A 22,433-nucleotide genomic window follows, 5' to 3' on the forward strand; every position below is an offset into this window, starting at 1 on the left:
ACCTTTAAAAATGGAGAGGCAGTGAGGTTAAATTGATGGCGGATACAAAATTTTCCGGATGCAACAAAAAAAACATTGAATTCATCCTTAGTTCACAAAGCAACATATGTGTATATCCAAAGCCTACATACATATACTTCACGTGTACAACAAGGTAATAATCATAATCCGAAATGTGGGCCGTGTACGAAAAAAGTTGCAATTCGCGACGACTTCCTACTGAGAGCTCATGATGAATTACGAATGGGAAGAAATGAGAGGATTGACAGACGCTTTGTGATAATGATGCCTCGATGAGCCTTCTGATCCTCGACTCGACGTCCGAAAACAACAAGTGGAACGACTTAATAGCTTCTTCGTTTCAGATTGAATACCAACTTGGAGGTCAGAGCTGACAACCTTTCCAAATTAGAAAAGTGATCTCAATAATATGCGCGTAAAAAATGGTACAACGCATTCCACATAGATCGGCAGATACGTACTAAATGCGTAGTACATTTGTAGGTACAAACATCACACAGTGGACTAATTACAAATTATTTCAATTCAATAAAAAATATCATCTTCAATATATTTGTCAGGAGACTGCGGCCCAAACAGAGAGGATATAAAGAGAAAAAAGACGAGGATGGATCCAAATTGTAAATGAAAATGGAAAACGTGTATACAGTATCAAAATGATCAACGTAGGAAGTAATGGGTATAGTTGTGGTAGAGTATGCGAAATGGAATTCGGAAGAGATCTGCATAGAGACTGCAGAAGTGGGTCCAGTGATTGGTGACCGACATTGGCGAGCTGGTGGTCACCGACAGGTGCTTGCTGTATTCCACCACCACTACCCAAACATCTTATAAGCTCGTACCCAACAATTACAGGTGTCTCTCTTTGACAGCTACGCATGCACAATGCTTACTGCTAATCTCAAATTTCTGCCAAATAAATTTTCATGATTGTATGTATTTAGTCAATATAATCTACACATAAATTCCGGTATCTGTTTGATCTAGCAATATTTTAAGTACATACATATACATATAACATGATGTTGGAAAAATTTCTTCGTAATTCAAACATTAATTTTTAAATTTAAAAAATACCACAAAGATTGACCTAACAGTTATAATAATTCAAGGTAAATAAAGCGGCAGACGTCGACATGGCAGAATAATGATTTTCCGGTGTAATAAAATACTATATTAAAAATACAATTAAAGGTATTTTTATATTATCCAGCACTGTGCGTCAATGGCTAAGCACAGCACTGCACGGAAAAGACTTATTATATTCATACTATACAGCACCGTCCGTTTGCAGCACGTTTCAGCAAAATCGGCTCACATGTACATTACAGATTGCAACAATATGACGCAATATTGCTTGCGTCGTATCGTCGAGTCAATATTGTCATAATATGACGTTTCCGAAAATATTCATATGCATTGGGCAGCAGTTTCGTTATAACGGGTGCATTCGCCACTATGACGTCACGTCATGAGTTAATATTTCCACAGTGGCTAAAGAAAACCGGTTCCGCTTGATACTTTTCGATTATATTACATTACTGCTGTATAATATGAATAGATCGTACCGGTTATTGCCGTTTCATTAAGTTACGGAACATATGAATGTATGTAGAATATAGAATTACTAAAGAATATTTTTCGCACTGCTGTTTAGGTGCAGTTGCCGGCTTACGCTGTACTGGTATGTACCTTTATTCAGAGATGGTGTTTTAGGTAAATATATTTTCGTTGAAGATGAAATGATGAAAACACATGATCAACTTTATAAAAGGGGTAATCATTTTTTTTTTTTTTTTTTTTTTTTTACATATATACCAGGAAGGCCTTACAGGTAAATCCCAATGCGCCTTCCTGGCCAATTACAAATACAAATGCAGCATTTTTATTATAAGTCGTTGAATTGCGAGACACTGAAAAAACTCGCAAATTAACGAGACATCTATGAATTGTACATAAATTTTTATTGTACATCAATCAAATTTCAAATAGTGGTGACATAGTAGGTAGGAAGGATTTTTAGCCAATTTTTTTTTTTTCGGGAACCGTTTCAACAATGAAATCAGAGAAAATTGGCAAACTCTGATAGGAAACGATCAACCTGGAGTCACAAATCCAGGTCTGACCAACAGCATACTCTGAAAAATTCATTTTCATTCAGGGATAGAACCCGGCACCTTCTTGACGGTAAGCAGAAGCTTAACGTTCGAGCTATGCTGCTGGCTTTAAAAGCGTGTTCATTTTTAAATTAAATTTAAAAGCGTGTTCATGTTGGAAGAAGAATGGGCAAAAGGATAGTATACTTTTATTATTTATTGTTTATGGAGACCACTTAGATTCTATTATTATATAATAGAATCTAATACCAATAATCTACTATACCCATAAAAATCCATCTCTTACTTTCCATTATTTTCTTTCCTCAGAAGTCTTTTGGAAATAGACTTTCTCAAAAAAACTTTACAGCGTGGCAAATAGTAAAAAATGTTTAACATCGAGTATGCAGTTTGAAAAAACCTTTTTTATATTGAAATTTCTCAATAAAGTGTTGGGAGCAACAAGCAGACAAAAATAGACAAATTATGTGGATTAGCGAAAAAATGTTTCTAAAGAAAAATATTCAAGGAACATTTAGAAGATTATGAAGTGTCTTATGATTACTAGGTAATATTTCAGAGCCAAAACAGGACATACAATTCTAGAGTTTTTAGACCTCGAGCTAAAACTGAGTGATACTGGTGTATAATAAACGTTCGATTTCAAATTAGAAACATGCATACCATTAATATTAATAGTTCTATTATAATGGCTTCCAGGTTGTTGATAGGAATCTTACATTTGCACCTTCGAACATTATTGGAGTAGTATTATACATGAGTGTTGGCTCGATCGGCGCTTTTGTAGTCCAACAATCGACGTAGGTATCGACGTGTTGTATTCATGTTAAGTTTATGACACGCGTTGAAATGTTTGATAGTCACGATTCACGATAAAATTGTATTAGATATATGTATGTACTTGCACATGTTTTCCGATATCTGCGGTCTGTTCCGCTTCGATTTGGGCAAAAGTTGGTCACTCCAGAGCGGCGTGTGCGATAGTTCGAGGTGGAAAAAATTCGTATATTAAAAATGGGCACATTTTTGACCCGCTTCTCATTTTACTTACTTTCTTTCTGGTCGCGTGAGAGAATACAACGCCCACGCAAATTCCATTGTTGGCCCCGTACAATTATATAGCTTTTTCAATGTGGGTGACCGACAGGTGGAAGTTGCGGAGGTTTCTTCTATTTGAAGTTCTCCTAGTCGCGGTCAGTCAAAATTGAACGCAATCATTGGGAGCAAAAACAATGGCTCCTATATTGAACTTTCACTTCACGCACGTATGTATGTATGTATATAATAATATCATTTATGAAGAGGAGATTTTTTTACGTCCGGAGTAACTTACGACGCCTCTGGGCAATAGGGATTGGTTGCGGTTGAAAGTATTCACCTTGTTCGTTCACGATTGTGCGTTTTTTGTGATGGTGTGCTTCCTTTGACATATTATTACTATGGTCTGATTTTTTTAAGGAGAAAGTATGGAATAAGTCAGGCGACATGTTGTTAGTACATGCAAGTCAATGGCGTACGGTAACAGGACTAGAGGCACCAAGCTAGTCCCCTAAAATCTTAAAATATCAGCAATTCAATTACAATAAATTAAAATCGTTGCCATATTGATATTGTTCACTTGGATTATCAAAATTCAGAAACCGAAATCGGCCCTATCTGAGGTAGTGGATTATTATGATATGGTCCGCCGCGTCGTTTGCTTGCACGGATTCGGACCGTCTCAATTCTGTTCCCTTCGCGGTACTGGCCAATTTTTATATATAAGCGTACCGTCAAAGACATAACATTTGTTAATTTACTCATCTCCTCAAGCATTTGTGGAATTTTCACTAACAATATTCTGATTTGGGTCTATCAAACATCATTCTGAACTATTTTTTTAAATTAAAATAACACATATTTACACATAACTTTTTGAGTACAAATATGGAAAGGGACTCGGCTCGCGAAACGATTCCCTCTGAACAAATCAGTGTGGAGTGTTTGGAAATAAATAACGAGGATGTTGCATTCTCGATCGATTGATTGTTCGACTGTTCGATGCGAGGGATACTCAACGATACACGCAGATTAGATCAAACGGCTTTTATTTAGCGTCTATTCATCAGACCTGTCATGGGACAAGTATCCTACATCAGTTAGATAGTTCCCAAACACATGCCTATACACGCTCTGCACTATACACGCTCGCTAACCACACACTATGCACGTTCAAAAATCTTTCTTACATACATACATTTTTTCCTTTGGACTATTGATATCCTTTGGACTATTGATATCCTTTGGACTATTGATATCCTGCTAGTAAAATTATACTAAAATGAATTCTGACATTATATTTTACTAGTGGTTTTATCACGCTTCGCTCGGTATTCCTTATATAATTTTTAATATAAACCGCTTAAATATGGCTGATCTAATAGTACACATTTGTTTTTTTATTAAATTTATTTGAATCGGAAAAAAAATAATATTCATTGATATTGATATCGTCATCATAGAAACTTTGATTTGTTTTCGATGCTCCCACGCAAACTTGACATATTTACAAAGTCTCTTTCGAAATTATATATTAGATAATAGAATAATATGGAATATGGCTATGGATAATACGCCATTGCATCTGTTCAAAAATTGAAAACTTTTCTTATGGACTCAATATGGATATTGAGTCCATAAGAAATTCCGATAAAGACTATAGTAGTTTGTCACGTAAGTTTTAAAATTGAAAACTTCAAGGATATTTACTAGGATTTAAAACTTTCAAGAATCTAGAATTAGCAAAACTTGGGCAATAAAGATGCAAATTGAATAAAAGGGGTACACTTCATAGAGACGGATGCAAATGCATAACGGATATTAATGCATAAATAAATCTATATTTTCACTTTTCTAAATATATAATAAAAACTGTATCATATATAATATCCCTATGTACATATGTACTCTAATGATCAATGTATTTAAGAGAATATTGTAATGCGTCATCTGTATTATTATGGAATACAGAGATCCGTACATTGTTTTTGCAACTCAGCGCACACCTTATCTACGCTGATAAGTTCGGCAATTTATTTAATGACTCATAAACCAATCGATATTGTCATCTACAGAGTAAATTGACACTCAGACGAAATTCGATACCGGGAAACCTTTCAATTCGAACAATACGTTGAAATTCAATCTTATTTTACCCCGCTAACAAAACAATCAACTCAATCAATGGATATATGCATGTATGTAGCCAAAATTCAATATTCTATTTCACAGGATAGGAAGGATTGGATTCGATATCAACATCCGTAACCTACCCAAAAAAAAAAAAAAATACACGCCAAGGAATCCAGGTAGATTTGGACCACCCACACAGTGATCCAATTATGTGAACAATTCACACACGCATGTATACCTACATGAATATATGTATTTACAAATTGATGTAAATTACAAAATGATACGGCAAACATTAAGGCCAAGGCCCATGTGTGAATATGGTATCCAACGACTTTTGTTAACTTATTACCATTGTTTCACGTTATAAGTTCATTATTGCAGTGCGAACGGAAAGAGTCATTTGCAGATCTAATCGTCGACTTAACGCTATACATACACAGTGGTTTTGATCGTTTACAAGTTAGTTCATAATTTGATTTTTGATTGGAAGGGGTCTACCGACAATCTGATACACGCGCTAATATCCAGAGTTGAGGTTTTCTATGGGACAGCCCAAAATCATTAACTAGGCCGCTCCGACCGTGCAACGGCATTGATTTAGTATTCTAGGTTCCGATACAATTTCATTTTCAATTGCGTACTTTTTTTAATTTAAGCAATTAATTTAATGCTCAATGGTACATATTTAACATACAGAATACAACCTCCGCAGGTCTCGATCCATAAAATATCAGTAAATCCAGAATTCTTCAATTTTCAAATTTATAGGTAATTATTTAAAAAATCTTTTTTAAATTTGATTGAAAGCGTTTTATATTAATTGAGTGCAAAATACACTGGACAATCGAGCGATTTATTACTTTTGAATCAAATTACGCAAAAAACATTGTTCAGTTGTGAACTGTACCAATTCATTCCCGCTTTTTTTTCGAGTATTAAACAATAAAACCGAACAGACAACGTATTTCAGAATTAGACAAATTTTATCTCATTTCACTTTTATAACAGTTAAATTACGAAATTTATCCTTTCAAAATGTTCATATTACCAACTATATTTATCCAGAGGATTTATACGACTGGAATATCAATTAAGATAATAATCGATTTAAATTATTTTTATGTTTTTTTCGGACCAAGCTATCAAAATAATTTTTGTTTTGCTGATTTTTCGAAAAAAAAAATGACGTATGCAGAGCTTTAGTATGATTTTCTTGATTATTAAATAAAATATGTGTAATAAAAGCAAGGCACAAAGAATTCATTTACGATTGTGTGATACATATATCTTTATGATCAGTGGCGGACTGGCCATACAAGCGAACATGCCCGATGGCATGTGGGCCCCACTATCTGTTAGAAAATATGGGCCCTCAGTAAAATTAAATAACTTTTTAACTATTTATAGGATATTGCAACTTTGGGACCTAAAGTTTGGGTATTTCAACAAAATAAATTTCTTACGATATACACAAACAACTAATACCTGGTTTAACAGCCCAAGGATCGGTTAACTTTTTACTTTATCTATGTTTTTATTAGGCTCGAAATGTAATTTTCAACATTTGCGTGTGCCCTTTTGCCGGGCCCATTTCCAACGTCAATATTATGTATATACCAATACCTATGTAACAACTAACTACTGAAATAAAAATGGGAATAAACAAATTTTCGTGAATAATATAAACAGAATTGCTTAAAACAATTTTGATACGACGATTCATCATCAACCAGCGATTTAAATTTACTTAATATTTTCAAAATAACATTTGATTATACTTCGATGATATAGTAAGATTTAAATACACAATTTTAAACAGTTTCCGAATATAAAATCTATTCCTAATCTAGACACATCCATGTAAATAGAAATATAGGATAAGGGCCCCCTCCCAAAAATCCCGATTTTCGATTGACATTAATTGAAAGTATTATACATTATTTTGAATTTAATGATTAATGAGATGCTAAGGATCTATGAATGCTACGTTTATTTCTTATGTATGTTACTTTTGGGTAACTAATAAAATAATCGCTGCTATGTGCTTTGAAGAAAAACAAAACAAAACTTCTATTGTTATTACGTACATATGTATGTACATAGATAAAGTGAAAAGACAGTTGGTAGAAATTAAGTTTATTGATAGTTTTTTGATGACTCTGTTTGATGGTCGATTAATGTTGACCATGTGAAGATTTGTGGAAAAAAATTTTCGCCTGCGGTGCTTTTTTCTCTTCTTACATATTTTTTTATAATTACTTTTTCAAAAATAAGCTTATTTTTTTCATATTTTATAATGCAATAAAGTAAAGGATATTTTCCATTTTTATTCAGAAATAAAAAAGATTTTTTGAAAAAAAATTCAATTTGACCAATCTTTGCCTGCCCCCTCCCCAAGAAAAAGCTGAAAAAGCCGCTTTTATGCCGCATTCTTTTATGATGCATTCTATTTACCCAGGACAAGGGTTAAAACGAAATATACAATGAAATTTATGGATCTATTTTGCTTTTGCCATTTTTCTTGTACCTAAATTTGTTTATTCCCATTTTTGAAAATTTCATTTATTTTTTTCCCTTGATTTTTAGCGTGGTGGAAAGAAGAAAATTTTGTTATATGGGGGGGGGGGACAATTTTTTTTAACCCTGGGTGGGCCCCCTTTGACTCCTGGCATGCACTGATTTCAGTCCCAGTCCGCCACTGTTTATGATTATAACATTTTTTTAATTTAGGGGGGGGGGGGGGTTGGCGCCCCCGTAGCCCGCCCCTTGGCTACGGCCGTGGTTCAAATATATGTACATATATTTCGTTCGATCAATTACATTGACCGTTCAAATGCTCCACATGAATATCCCCTCATTAACAAGCTCCGATAGGAATCCAAAAGTTATCGGAATATTTTTTTGAACAGTTCTCTTTAGAAGCCGGTGAGAAATCACTAGAAAATACTGCACTTAATGAAATAAATAAATATTGTAGAAAAGCTCCTTGTTTCACTTTAGACTTGTGCTTCTATGCAATGAATAAATGGAGCTGTGTATTTTATGTCATCATGGTTGTAGCAAACACGTGTCTCCGTTGGGCGTGGCTCGCTATCAGCTTACTGATGAAGAGTCAAGATCATCAGTGAAAGTCAACCAGCTAGTTTTCTAGTTCGATTCGTGATGCTTCGTCACTCTAACGCGCCCTTCGAAATGACGACGAGAGAGTCACTCGGTTACAAATGCGATCGGGTCATCGCCGGTTCTCATACCACGGCATTACTTTTCATTTTCTTTCTATCTCCAACGCCCTCTGCTCCTCTCTCCATTTTTTTTTCTAATTCAACATCGCGATGATAATAGAAAAAAAAAGCGGTCCAAACGTACATACCTACATACACATGAAGATGCTCGAGCGGTCCTTTCTAATCAAAGTTGACTTGGGATATTTCGCGGCGAAGTTTTGACGAATGATGTTTGGAAACATCGTCGATTTATTACCGGGCCTATGCTACATCCATCATTGTTAAACTCGATGATTGATACGATTGAAAAATCAACTTTTCAAAGCGGTAATTTAATTTAATCGACGCGGCATCGGTGAATGTAAAATATCATTAAATCGCCCATATGTTTTCAATTCGATTCAACATACTACATATGTACATCCATTCATTGGATTTCTTGTTTTTGATTTGTCGCTTCGCACTTCGAGAGGTCAGCGATCATTATTTACTTCCATATATGTGTGCGTTTCCAATTTTAATAATATATTATCAAATTGTCGTTAATAGGCGTGCGTGTGTACAAAACGCGTTTCGAGTATTTTGTTCAACTTAGAAGTCAATTTCACCAATAAATCTTAGCTTTCCTCTGGTTCTAAAAATGAAAAATGGCAAGTATTATGAGGATGAACGTCGGCAATTTACAATGTTTAAACGTGAATTATTATCGAATTTTCGTATATGAAATTTGTGCCTCGTATCGTTCGTCATCACGAGGAACAATTAAATTCGAAGAACTTTCACGACTTCGATAATTTATTACGTGTGGTTGTATACTTTTCCCATTTTTTAATGTTATAAAAAAACAACAACACTTATGACTATTACATTTTGTTCGAATAAAAAAACCATTCATTGAAATTACTGTAATTATTCATTGAAAGTGAACTTTAAGCTTTCGATTTAAATATTGGATTAAACTGAGCACACACAATTCCTTTTATTGATGCGATTTCTTTTTATAAAAAAATGCACGGAAACAATCGAAAATAATCAGCGTGGAATTATTCATTATTATTAAATAACAGCTGTTATTAAATGATGCAACAGTTTAATCTCGCATCTATGAGATATCTAAACGTCAAACTATAATAATAAAAAAAGTGTAACGCGTTCAACACTTATCAAATTTCAATCAATTATTCGCAGTTTTAATTCATTCCTTTTCTTTTTATACATAGATAGCTTCTTAAAAAATCGGTCGAACGATTTGCACTTCAGATACGATCCAATCGGAAAAGAGCGTTAAAAAACAAAAACACAATGCGACAATGAATTTTACCTTTTACTTTATTTGAAGTCAACGATTACGCTCGCGGGCTTCCCATGCGGTAACGCAAATAAATTTACAACAAAACCATCTTTATTGTTGTTTTTAATTGCAATTAACCATTCGGCGGTAATATTAGCCGACGCTGATGATGATGACGGCCGTTTCGGCAACAATGGTAACAGAACAGAAAGTGAAAACGAAAAGTGCGCTAATGTGATGATAGTGTATCCATACAGTTCGACACGGTTCCGCATAATGAATGGATTGATACCTGCTATTTTTGTAAAAGATCAATGGCGCTCGTGATGCAATAGACTCTTCGACGTCTGAAATGGAACTGAAGAAGAAAAGTGAATACGAAGAAGACGACGCGCGTTAGAAACGTGTTTCAGGAGCTTTCGCCCAACGATGAGTAAACGCCATAGAAAGTATATTTACCATGTATAGTTTTAAATCAAGATCTTCAACGATAACTCGTTTTTTTATTAAACGAGGGCACCGAGTGTTAAAGTGAAAGAATGCTTAAACGCGCGTTAATTTTCACAAATTTTCCGAAAATAATCAGGCGAGGCCAACGCATGGCACGTAAATCGAAACTGAAGTGAACTGGCGTCACAATTATGGCCTGAACATGATAGCAAGCATCGTAAAACTCAAAACGTGTTCTCTTAAATATAATATAACGCATGAGAACAAAATCAAAGTAGAACTTTAACCAACATACATTTTAAATTAGTATATGTATATTACATTGAATTTAAAATGCCAAGAAAGGAAGCCGGATAATGATAAACAAAGGGTGCAAGATAGGTTATTGAAAGTTTGAAACTTCCATCCGAATAAGACAAAGGGCTAAAGAAGTGGATTTTGAATATTGGATCCAAATTGTACAATTTTCAAACATACTGAACCAACTCTGACTAAAAATCTTGATTGGTTGGTATCCAATTAGTATTTAAGATAAAATTCAGTTAAATTATCACCAGATTATTGTCACTAGCCAACGGTAATGCTTATTGGTTAGCACATGTTGCTAGTGATTGAGAGGTCTCGGGCTCGAACCCCGGTTAGACCTCAATTGAAAAGAATCACACGTGGTATGATTTGAAGAACTTTTGCAGTGATACTGATCAGATTTGGATATTTGTGACTCCCAAATAAATCGTTTCCTATCAGAGTTTGCCAATTTATTTGATTTAATTGCTGAAATAGATTCTCACAAATTGACTACCTACCTGTATGTAAGTATCAATTTGGGCCAGCCTGTAAAAACAAATAAAAAATTGTAATAAAAAAATAAATAAAGATACTGAACGAATAGCAGTTATTAATTCGCGAAACGAATTAAAATTCAAAAATTCACATGCATATGAAATATCTAGACACTTGAATTTTCAAAGAAAATTCTGAGATAGAGAGACTTGAGCGGTCGGTAAGAAAACAAACCCGCAACTGGGTCGAACCTTGACGCGAATTCATTAACAATTGCAAATCGTTAACATCGACGCGGATCGTTCTGGATGAAAATCAACGTTGGCAAACTTAGTAAAGACTTCGTCATCAATCACTCGTCACAGTCGGGTTACCGCGGATTTCGGATTTGGGACCACTGCTCGAGTGGCGCTCGCTGGTGTAAACGGCGTTCGCCCTGATTGCTGCATCCACAGATGGTCACAGTGGTGGAGTCATGACGAAACCAGATACCCAACTCTCCCGGCTCATTATAATTGTTAATTGCGCAGATCTTTCGTTTTGAGGCTGTTGAATTATTCTGAGAGGCGGCCAACGTACAAAACTACATATGGATGAATTCTTCAATTCAAAAACAATCTCAAATCTAATTGTTGTGCAATTCAACATTAAAATATATAATACAATAGATTTATTGATTAGATGCAAGTCAAGGAAATAGGAAGGAGGCCCACTTATGTGCGGTCATTCGGAACAATTATGTGAAATAATAACAATTTTACTCACATAATAATAATAAAACATATTTTTGATAAATCATATAATATAATACAATATTATACTTCACATCATACTAAAACTATAATAGCTTCAATGATTTTTCGTAGAAATTTTAATAGTTAATAAAATTTGTGCATCCTTTATTTTAATTAAATATACATAGTTGATTCATCATGTCAATCTTTTTATGTAAAGCCTAGAACTCTAAATCAATAATCGAATAATTCAAACATTAAGGTACGCTGTGGTTTTTGCTTTATTATATAGGTTGAACTTTATTATTTGCTTGAACTTTTGTTTTTACTAACCTCTTCTTAGCTTGTTTATGAATTGTATGTATTAATATGTATTAATTTCTGTATAGTTAATTTATTTTGTTTTTTTTCTGTTATATTTTGGCCATTGTGGCGCACGAGAAATTCCTGTAATGTCACAATGGTCCAAGCTTTAAATAAATAAATAAATATAACCCTTCTAAATTATAAGTTCTAAACGATATTATTCTCCAATATTCAAATAAGGGGAACGACTCTTGAGATATCTTCATATGTACATATATATGTACGTACAATGATATCTGAAATGAATTCTCCAATATCTTGAACTCAAAACGCGACGATAAGAAAGCAGTCTGGAAGAATTTAACGTGGTTTATAGTATTGAAGGAACAAGAGGAAGGGCCTATCTCCTACATACTGGCTGACCAAATCCATTCCACAGCGACATGCAAATATACATATATACATATGTATGTATGTATGTATACTTGAATCCCGAAATCAGAGGAGCAATAGAGCGGAGACTTAATAAAAGCCATCAGAAGAGAATACAACCCATGACATTGTTTCGACAAATCTCAAAATAATACTAAGCAAAAGCGAGACGTATTATATTTGGCTAATTCGACTTAAAAAAAAAGAGTTCGCAATTTACTCATTGATACAAAACACATCAAAGAACGCGCACAATATTGAAAAGTGGAGCATCGGTGAATTTAACTGATGCGCTGAAAGTGCGGCTGGAATATTTTCGCTATGCAACAAAAGGTTGTAAAAATTTATTTCATATACCAATAAATCTGGTCTTGAACAGCAGAAAAATGTTTCAAGATTCGTGAGTATACGAGCCGTAATAAGTGAAATGCGCGTGGGATAATTAAAATAATATGTGGAGCGAAATTAACAGACTAAGACTGAATATTATCGAGTTGTCACTCTTTTATTTTCAAACACACACTGGATCAAAATTTTCCAAAACTAATTTTCACTTTGACGAGACATTTAAATTTAAATTCAGTCGCGAGAAGAGTATGTGCATACTTTGAATTGGTTTTGTATTTTATTTGTGTGGCTACCGTAGCAGCGCAGTGGCACTTATGCAACCGACGAATAGCAATAATATGGCATTGTGTCGAAAACGGCAGGCGTGAAAGTACTAAAACAAACGGAACCAGATTCGCATAATCGTCGGCTGGATATCGATGGAATTCTTCGCAATTCTATTGAACCGAACTGGACAGAAAAGTGGCGACTTCCTGCCCGGGCGAATCTGGTTCAAAACGCTCATTGTTCTCGCGGCTCACCACCATAACTAGGTTAGTTGGCGATACAACAAATGCCAAATATTCAACACGTGAAAATATTATTTAGATCTACCATACACTGAGAGTGGTATTAAACAAAGAAAGCGTCGGAAGATCGAATCACTGCGAAATGGAACGAACGTTACTCATTACGTTACAGGTGAATAGTTAAGATGAGTTGCTAAATGGCGATCAAATTATTCGCTATTTTGAAAAAAACTCATCGCTTATTGAGAAAAAAGTTCATTGATATTTCCGAACAATGGTAAACGGCCGAAATTGTAGGTTTAGATAAATATTTTCGGAAATCTTATATGTATGTACATATACGTATAGGTATAATATAGCTATTATGTGTCTGTCTGAGATAACGCTCGCCGTACTATAATAGTCGTTTCGATTCGACATACATATGTATGTACGTCACAGCTAAACCACTGCCAAAACGTATACAAAATATAATAACAAAAGAAAAAAACTTCATATACTGTTCGATACCAATGTTTCCTCTAGGCAAATAGACGGGGCTAAATCTTTGAGAATTTACCGCCATCTATTGAAAATTTATTTAATTAATTAATTTTTCTATTGCTTTTTTATATTGTAGGTAGTTTTTACCATTTTTTTTTTAATATTAAACAATTAAATATAAATATTAAATAAAATATATCTGAAAAGTATTTGAAAAAAACGACCACGGGCGGATTGAACACATAACCTACGACACATTTCTTTTAATTTTTTTTATTTGATAACTTAATATACCAACACCCATGCGATGATATGTCATCGGGCAAAACACTAGTTATATTATATTAACATAGAATATACAGAATAACCAGAAGCATTGATCAGTGGTTAGCGCTTAATGCTTTCAACTGAGAGGTCATGGGTTCAATCCCTGTCCCGGTACTGCTGGCCAGAGCTTGGTTATGTAACTCCAGGTCGATGTTTTCCTATCAAAGTTTGCCAATTTCCAAAATATTGCTAGTTCCAAATGTTGCTAGTTCCAAAATATTGTCAGCCTTGTCCTATATCTCGTATAAGTCGAGTTTTCAGCATCTAAAATTTGCTGATTTATAAAACGCAAAAAAATGTCAAATTTATCCATAGATGTATCTATGATGCTTTGTAAAATTGTTCTATAAATTGTTTATCCATGTTTATAATTAGCCAGAAAGGCAAATTGGGGTTTACCTACCTAGGCATATGGTTTCCTGTTATATATGTATACATACATCAGATTAGCAGATTATGATCAGATTAGCTGAAGTGGGCTTTTCTCCACGTCTTCTTAAACTCTTTGCTTCTTATCTTAGTGATAGGAAGCAATTTGTTAGATATGGTATTTATGAATCTCCTTCATTTTTTACGCGATCTGGTGTAACTCAGGGGTCCACCTTAGGCCCTTTACTATTTACAATAGTCATTAATAACCTCCCAAAAGTACTACGCAATGCTTCATGTCTCTTGTTTGCTGACGACGTTAAACTATTCTTTGCTGTTAAGGATGAGAGGCAAGCCTCTCTCCTTCAAGCTGATATTAACGCTGTTTTAGAGTTCAGTTCCAGTTTAGGGCTTGAACTGAATACTAGTAAATGTGCTATTATGAGTTATGGACGTGCGAATTCGCTCTATTGTCACGGATATTCCATTGGATCCGTATTGTTGAAGCGCGTGGAATCAATGGTCGACTTGGGTATCACTTTTGATCCTCAATTCACCTTTCACAACCACATCAAGACAATCGCTGACGTTTCCTTTCGTCGACTTGGATTTGTCTTGAGATATGCTAGATTATTCTCCAACCTCTTGTCTTCTCGCTTGCTTTTCAACTCGCTTGTTAGAAGTAAGCTAGAGTATAATGCAATTGTGTGGAATCCGCACGAAGCAAACTACTCTCTTATTATAGAAAAAGTGCAAAAAGCATTTCTTCGTTTTCTTTATAAGAAAGAGTATGGGTACTACCCATATCTCTATCCTACTCCTTTCCTTTTGGGCATGCTTGGGTATAATTCCCTTGAACTTCGGAGAAACTTCTCGTTAATTCGTTTCGTTCTCCAGCTATTGCGTGGTAATACGTCATGCCCGTTGTTGCTGGAACAGTTGGGACTTTATGTCCCTAATAATTATGTGCGTGGTAGACATCATCATTTAATGGTTGTACCTGCTGCTCGCACAGTTCTTTTTCGAATGGCTCCTATTCCAAGAGCTATTCGACTTCTCAATGAAATCGTTGCTGCTGTCCCTGAATGTGATATTTTCCACCTTGGGGAGCGTAGATTGTCGGATATTATCTTAACATATTTATCTGGTAACCTGCGCTCATCATTACTTTCTTAATTTGAATGTGATGAATGAGTGGAATCTTAATCTACTCTCTTCCATTTGGGCCTCGCTGTGATTTTATTTTTTATTCATATTTTGTTTTATTTTATTTTATTTTTTCTTTCTCTTTTGTACATTTTTATATACTATTTTAATTTTGATCAGTGTAAACAAAGAATGGGATTTATGGATTTTATTTTTAATTTTTACACTTTTGTTATTTTTTTTTTTTCTCTCTGAATGATGTATTATTTTCCTTTTGTTACTTTTTTTGTAATTTTATTTTACCATGTTTTCTGCTTTTGCTTTTTTCCTTTATTTACAGTTTACTTGTTTTTATATCATGTTTTTATATATTTTTCAAATGTAGGCCATTGTGGCGCATTAGGTTCTTCCTGTAATGCCACAATGGTCCAAAACTATTAAATAAATAAATAAATAAATATACATATGTTATATGTAGTTGTAGTGTATCTTCCAGTTGTAATATATTTTGACTAGTTGGAATATATTCCGCCTAATCCACGTAAGTTGATTTATATGGAAAATTACATTCCAACTGTCAAAATATATTACAACTGAAAATACAGTTCAACTGTAAGTTGGTACCAGATTAGATATTGAGACTAGTAAATAGAGTTGAAAAGTCACATTTTGGTTTTGAACACATTCTTAGAGTTATCGCAATACGGTACTCTAAGAATGTTACCATTATGCGTAATATCTAGCGAATATTAACGCATTATTGAATTCTAAAGCATTCGTAACAACATCAGAGCTGTCAAAACTCAACTGTTATATTACAAATCACGCACATTGTTGAAAGTGTACTTGCGCTTAAGTGAATTGTATTCGAATATGACTGACGTAAAACGCCAGTTGAAATTTAATATATTACAACTGAAAATATACTTCGATTGTAGCATATATGTATGTATAAAAATATGAGGAATTATGTGATCTAATTGTTATCCTATGTTGCAACGCTTGTAATTACTGCCGTTTGATGATAATATCAAATAATATTTCAGGATTAACTGAACTACTAATTCTAACACACGACCCATATTTAAATTCAGTTGTGGTGAAAAAACAATGTCTATTGCGAAAAAAGCCGCATTTTTATTGTACAATTACTCACAAGCGAATCTTCGTCTTTTCCGTTGCTAAATTATATTGTGATTACTGAGCTTATACATACAAACGTTTCATCTTAATTCAAAATCTACTGTTTGATGTAATAAAAGTAGCCATAGCTTCACTAAATCGGCGGAGCGTTGGAATCACGATCTGAAGGTTCGTGATTTGATTCTCGATATGGTCGAAAGGTTTGTATGATTCCGCTGAAACTACTATGTATGTAGTTATTGGCGTTGTTTATTTAATTTAAATAGGCTCTGCTAACAAAATGACCTTAATATTATTTGCAAAAACGTTTCGGATTTAAAAATTGATGATATAATTGAATCATCATGCCCGGGAAATTTAATTATAATAAACAGCTAAAATGTTCAACCAACGAGAAGTCCAAAAATATCTAAATTCACTTCCCAAGTACTTAAAATGATGTAAGAAGATTGGCTTTGTTGACGAAGCATTGTTGCATCACACATTAATTGTTTCGGATGACTACCGTATATCAAATATGACCGTTTACTCACGATTCAATGATTAAAAAGACATCAAAACTAACGACAAACGACGTAACAGTACAAAGCATTACAGATTACGTATTACATCAATTTGCGATAGCTCAAATTGCGACCTTACAAAAAAAAAACAACACATTAGCCACTGAAAAAATCACAAGGACGAGGACGATGCAGAATGCATGACATCAATTAATTAACAATCAGATGACTTCTTCAAGTTGATTGTATTTACCTTGAGTCCTTGATTGTAGGCCTCTGATGCTGGTTCTACGTGGGACACGAAGAAACCAGTCGAGTGTTCGCGTCCTCCACGCACGCTGAAGCCGAATGTTGGGGGCGCACAGGGGGCGGAGGCTCCGGCTGGGGGGCGCGCAAGTCTCACACGACGTACCCCAGCCCCGGCGCCCCCTCCAGAAGGGTTACTACCAGAAGTGGCCGTCGTAGTGGAGCCAGTGGATGCTGTGAATCTCCCGCTAGTACTTCCGTAATCCCCCACGCCCATCATCATCGATGATCGGTTGTCAACCATCGGGTAACCATTCACCTGAAACATAAATAAAAAAAACAGCATTAATATCGTAAGAAAAATATAAATATTGCTTTTACTATACAAGTATCTAGGGCTACCAGTTATGATATACGACACAGTCTTGGGCTTGTATAATACATATGATAGCAAACAAAATGAAAGTCGCTCAACGCACCATGGAAAGAAAAATGGTAAGAGTGACACTCCTAGATCACACGACTAATAAATGGTTGAGATATATTTTTAATGTCACTAAAGAATGGCAAACTAAAATTACTAGTTATTATGGGAAGAGAAAAGGTGATGGGACTGAAGTAGAAAACTCAGCCCAAATGAAAGGTATCGCAAAAACAACGGAGACCTACATTTGTATAACTAAATAAATAGATATATGTATGAGCCTTTATAATTGAAAATGTCACAAGTTCACTTTTCTTCATTTTGAGAAATATCTCGCAAAACATTAAATAAAATTTGTTGCGTTTAACAATATTTAAAAAATTACTGGTGACCTGTAATACGATTATTCTGCTTTTCTATGATTCTGGACATATCGAATGAAAATAAGTGATTACAATTTGTGAATTAAGTCAAACAGAAATAGTGCTTTCGGAACTGAAAATTGGACTTTCGCGAATTTCAAATATAACAACTCATATGTACATACTCTCCTATAAAGTTTAAATAAGAAAATTGTGAGATCTGAGATTGTAAAAGTAGACATTGTAATTCTACACGGACTCAAGATAAAGTGTAAAGACGTAAATCTTTGAATGTTACTTGAAAGCGACAAAGCGCATACTAATCTGCAAGAATAATGGACTCTAAAGCTTTGCAAAGTTGTGCATCGTTATTATAATACTGTGTGTCTATCTTGCAAACAACATATGTACACATGAATATATCCACAGTACGAAAAAAAATCTATAATTCTTTCCTTACTCATTAAACTACCTCAACTTCAACGAAATTGTAAACGATACCCGACTATTTCTAAATACGATATTGTGTGGAAAATATTGAAAGTAAAGCTAAATTTATCTTTCTCGATCTGAAATATCTCTGATACGCAAAGCTCTGTTAAGCGGGGTAGAAAATTATTATAAAGGAATGCTAAAACTATACAACAACGAAATAAACAAGTCAAACAACAATAATGGTAAGAACTAGTCTTCAGCGTTGGCTGGATGCTTGTCAAATAACAAAAGCTAATAAATTAGCTTACAATGTGAGAGAGCAAAAAAGCATGATTTAAAATAGTAATTGCCAATGTTGAACTATGTTTTGTGCAAAAAGCATCGTCCCAACGCTGATCTTTGGTAAAAACACACTGAATAGTGGGGTGCGGCCTAGATAGACCCCAGCTCTGATAGGCGCGTTTTCATGTCATTGCTAATTCATACGATCGTATTATTTCGACAAGTAGAAATCATCGATAACGTTTGACGTCAAAACTTGTCAATACAAGTATAAAATACCACTGAAAATGCCCCAGGGGTTGAGTTTTACGATTATGTTTATCTGCGTCTTACTGCTTATGTGCTCCAAAAGATGTTTGTATGTATATATATATATATATATATATATATATATATATATATATATATATATATATATATATATAAGTTATATATATATATATATATATATATATATATATATATATATATATATATATATATATATATATATATATATATATATATATATATATATATATATATATATATATATATATATATATAAGTTCCTATGGGTTTTTTTTTATTTTTTATTAGTATTTTTCCCGTTGACTTTTCAATGGGTAGTTATTAGAAATTAATTGACAAGGTGAAAACACAATGAATCGAACCGCACGTTCTTGGCCTCCTATGGCGAAAAATCCACAGGATTATTTTCGACAAGTTTATCCTACATAAATTTCTTCAAATATGGGAATGATCATTATCGATCACTAAAAACACACTGAATAGTGGGGTGCGGCCTAGATAGACCCCAGCTCTGATAGGCGCGTTTTCATGTCATTGCTAATTCATACGATCGTATTATTTCGACAAGTAGAAATCATCGATAACGTTTGACGTCAAAACTTGTCAATACAAGTATAAAATACCACTGAAAATGCCCCAGGGGTTGAGTTTTACGATTATGTTTATCTGCGTCTTACTGCTTATGTGCTCCAAAAGATGTTTGTATGTATATATATATATATATATATATATATATATATATATATATATATATATATATATATATATATATATATAAGTTATATATATTATTAAACATACATACATAATACACTATTAAACATACATACATATGTCAATACAAAGATTAAAGCATGTATTTTCATTGCGTCGATTATGCGCGCTAGCGTTTTTTTTACACATGCAAAAATAAAACACGCGTACCACTCATGTGTGTCTGCGCCATTAGTGGCGTAATATAAGTACCCGACGGATGATTTTACTAAAGCTGTCTTCAATCTTTCGCAACCCCCTTTTAGTTGGTCAGAAATTATGGGAAGAAAGAAAATCAGGGTATCTATCATTTTTCGCTCGTCAGTTACTTACTAGTGGATCAATAGACCAAATATTGAACTTCCTGTTTTTTTCTAACCGCGCAAAATTTAATCCTTGAAATTCAATCGAATATATTACCATTTGAATACCTTAGCTTTAGAAAAGCAAAACACCGATCGAATTGAAAGGCGATGCCAACTGACCGATGCGAATCTGCAAATTTATTCAGACATCTTCGACGCCAGCAACTTAGACTTTGTGTTGTTCTCATACATTTTAACACTGTTACTGTCTGTTCGTGTTGTGCATAAGTCTGATATTCGTACGTCGAGTTTTACATATGTACTGCTTTACAACACCGTGCCACAAACATAATTTAACATACATAGCTTTAATTGCAGAAGAAGATTATTCTGTGCGTAGAAATTGGATCGATGCGCACAAGCCACTTTCACACGCATATCAGATTTAAGAAAAATTAAAATAGTGTTTGTTTTGGCAAGTCCAAGCGCCTACTGGATGTAATCTGTGATATTATTGAGTAGATGAGAGGTTGTTCTAATTGCAGTTGTATAACGCTCGCGATCTGATATCGATTTCGCTTTTGTCGTGATCAGCTGCTGGAAACTGCACGCCCGTTCTGCATAATATGCAAATGCATCGCCCGTACCGTTTGCATAATGATACGACGATTACTCTCATATTTAATAACAAAGAGCGATCTACTGTAAGTATTAGTTAAAATCGAACTTAAGTAGATAACTAGTACATCGGACTAACTTCACTATCATAATCAAACGCCCAAAAGGCCCAACTATTATCGCAATGAAGGCGAGTTCAAATTTGTATCAGTTTCGAATAAAAATCATCCAAAATTGTCACTTCAAAGATATCTAACATTTTATACAAAGCCAATAGTCCGAAAACCACTACTTGCTTAATAATAATATACTTAAAAATTGGTAAATTTAAGTGTATAGCGCTAATTTGTTATTACTTGGACGTTGTTGTTTTTAATGGAACTAAACTACATATGTACATATATGAGCAATATCCCGATTTTAGTTTTATGAATTTTTGTACCTATATAATATGAACTGTAAAAAAAATATATTTTTCACTTTGAATCCATGCACACATATTATATCTATATAAATAAAATATAAAATACACAGTTCGTACAAAATGATGGATATCAACGGAATAATTATGGTAGCACCTCCTGCCCGCATAGTTCTTTATCGGATGTCTCCTATTCCAAGAGCTATTCGACTTCTCAATGAAATCGTTGCTGCCGAGCCTGAATGTGATATTTTCCACCTCAGTGAGCTAAGTTATCAGGGATTATTTTAACCTATTTGTCTGGAAGCCTGCGTTCATCATTATTTTCATAATTTTATATGATGTATGAGTCGATTTTGATCTTCTATCTGCTATTTGGGCCTCACGGGGATGTTTTGTATTATCGGTTGATTCTTTTACAAATGTAAATACATACATATATTGGTGCCAACTGTTGATAATAGTCATTCCCAATTATTCTCCTTATATTATATAATTATGTATAGTTTATGTGACTATGTACATACATATGTATGTATGTAGATAAATGTTTTAACTCGAACGTTTTTGAAGGACATTAAGAAGAAGATAAATGTTCAAAATAGATATAAATTTTCAGATGCGGCTATAGTTTGCCATACATACTTACAAAATGTTGCAAAATGGAATCTTTTCCGTGATTGAAATTGAATTTTTTGACATTTGAGCTCACATGTGTAAACATTGATTTCCATATAGCGGACAAGTACCTACCAAACATACTGATATGGTCCTACATAAGAGAACCAAGCCTTGTGATAAACATCATGATAACATTCAAAAGTTTATTATTGATGTACAATAAAAATTCATGAGATATTAGTTGTCGAAATATTTATTTTAGTTCCAAAATGCAAAACTATGTCAATATATATGTAGGTACATTTGAAGTATAGA

The 22,433-nt window shown here is 34.0% G+C and overlaps 1 protein-coding gene across 1 annotated transcript in view; it reads right to left on the bottom strand.

Annotated features, from left to right (window-relative positions):
* The window catches only part of LOC143915202 (uncharacterized), an 81,542-nt gene that overhangs the window by 26,613 nt on the left and 32,496 nt on the right, over positions 1–22,433 (bottom strand). Inside the window, exon 2 of the mRNA XM_077435701.1 lies at positions 17,614–17,925. Coding sequence (XP_077291827.1) covers positions 17,614–17,910 — 297 coding nt within the window. The 5' untranslated portion in view covers positions 17,911–17,925. The remainder of the gene's footprint in view (positions 1–17,613; positions 17,926–22,433) is intronic.

Source organism: Arctopsyche grandis, chromosome 8, assembly GCF_051622035.1.
Source record: "Arctopsyche grandis isolate Sample6627 chromosome 8, ASM5162203v2, whole genome shotgun sequence".
In the NCBI taxonomy this organism is placed as follows: domain Eukaryota; kingdom Metazoa; phylum Arthropoda; class Insecta; order Trichoptera; family Hydropsychidae; genus Arctopsyche; species Arctopsyche grandis.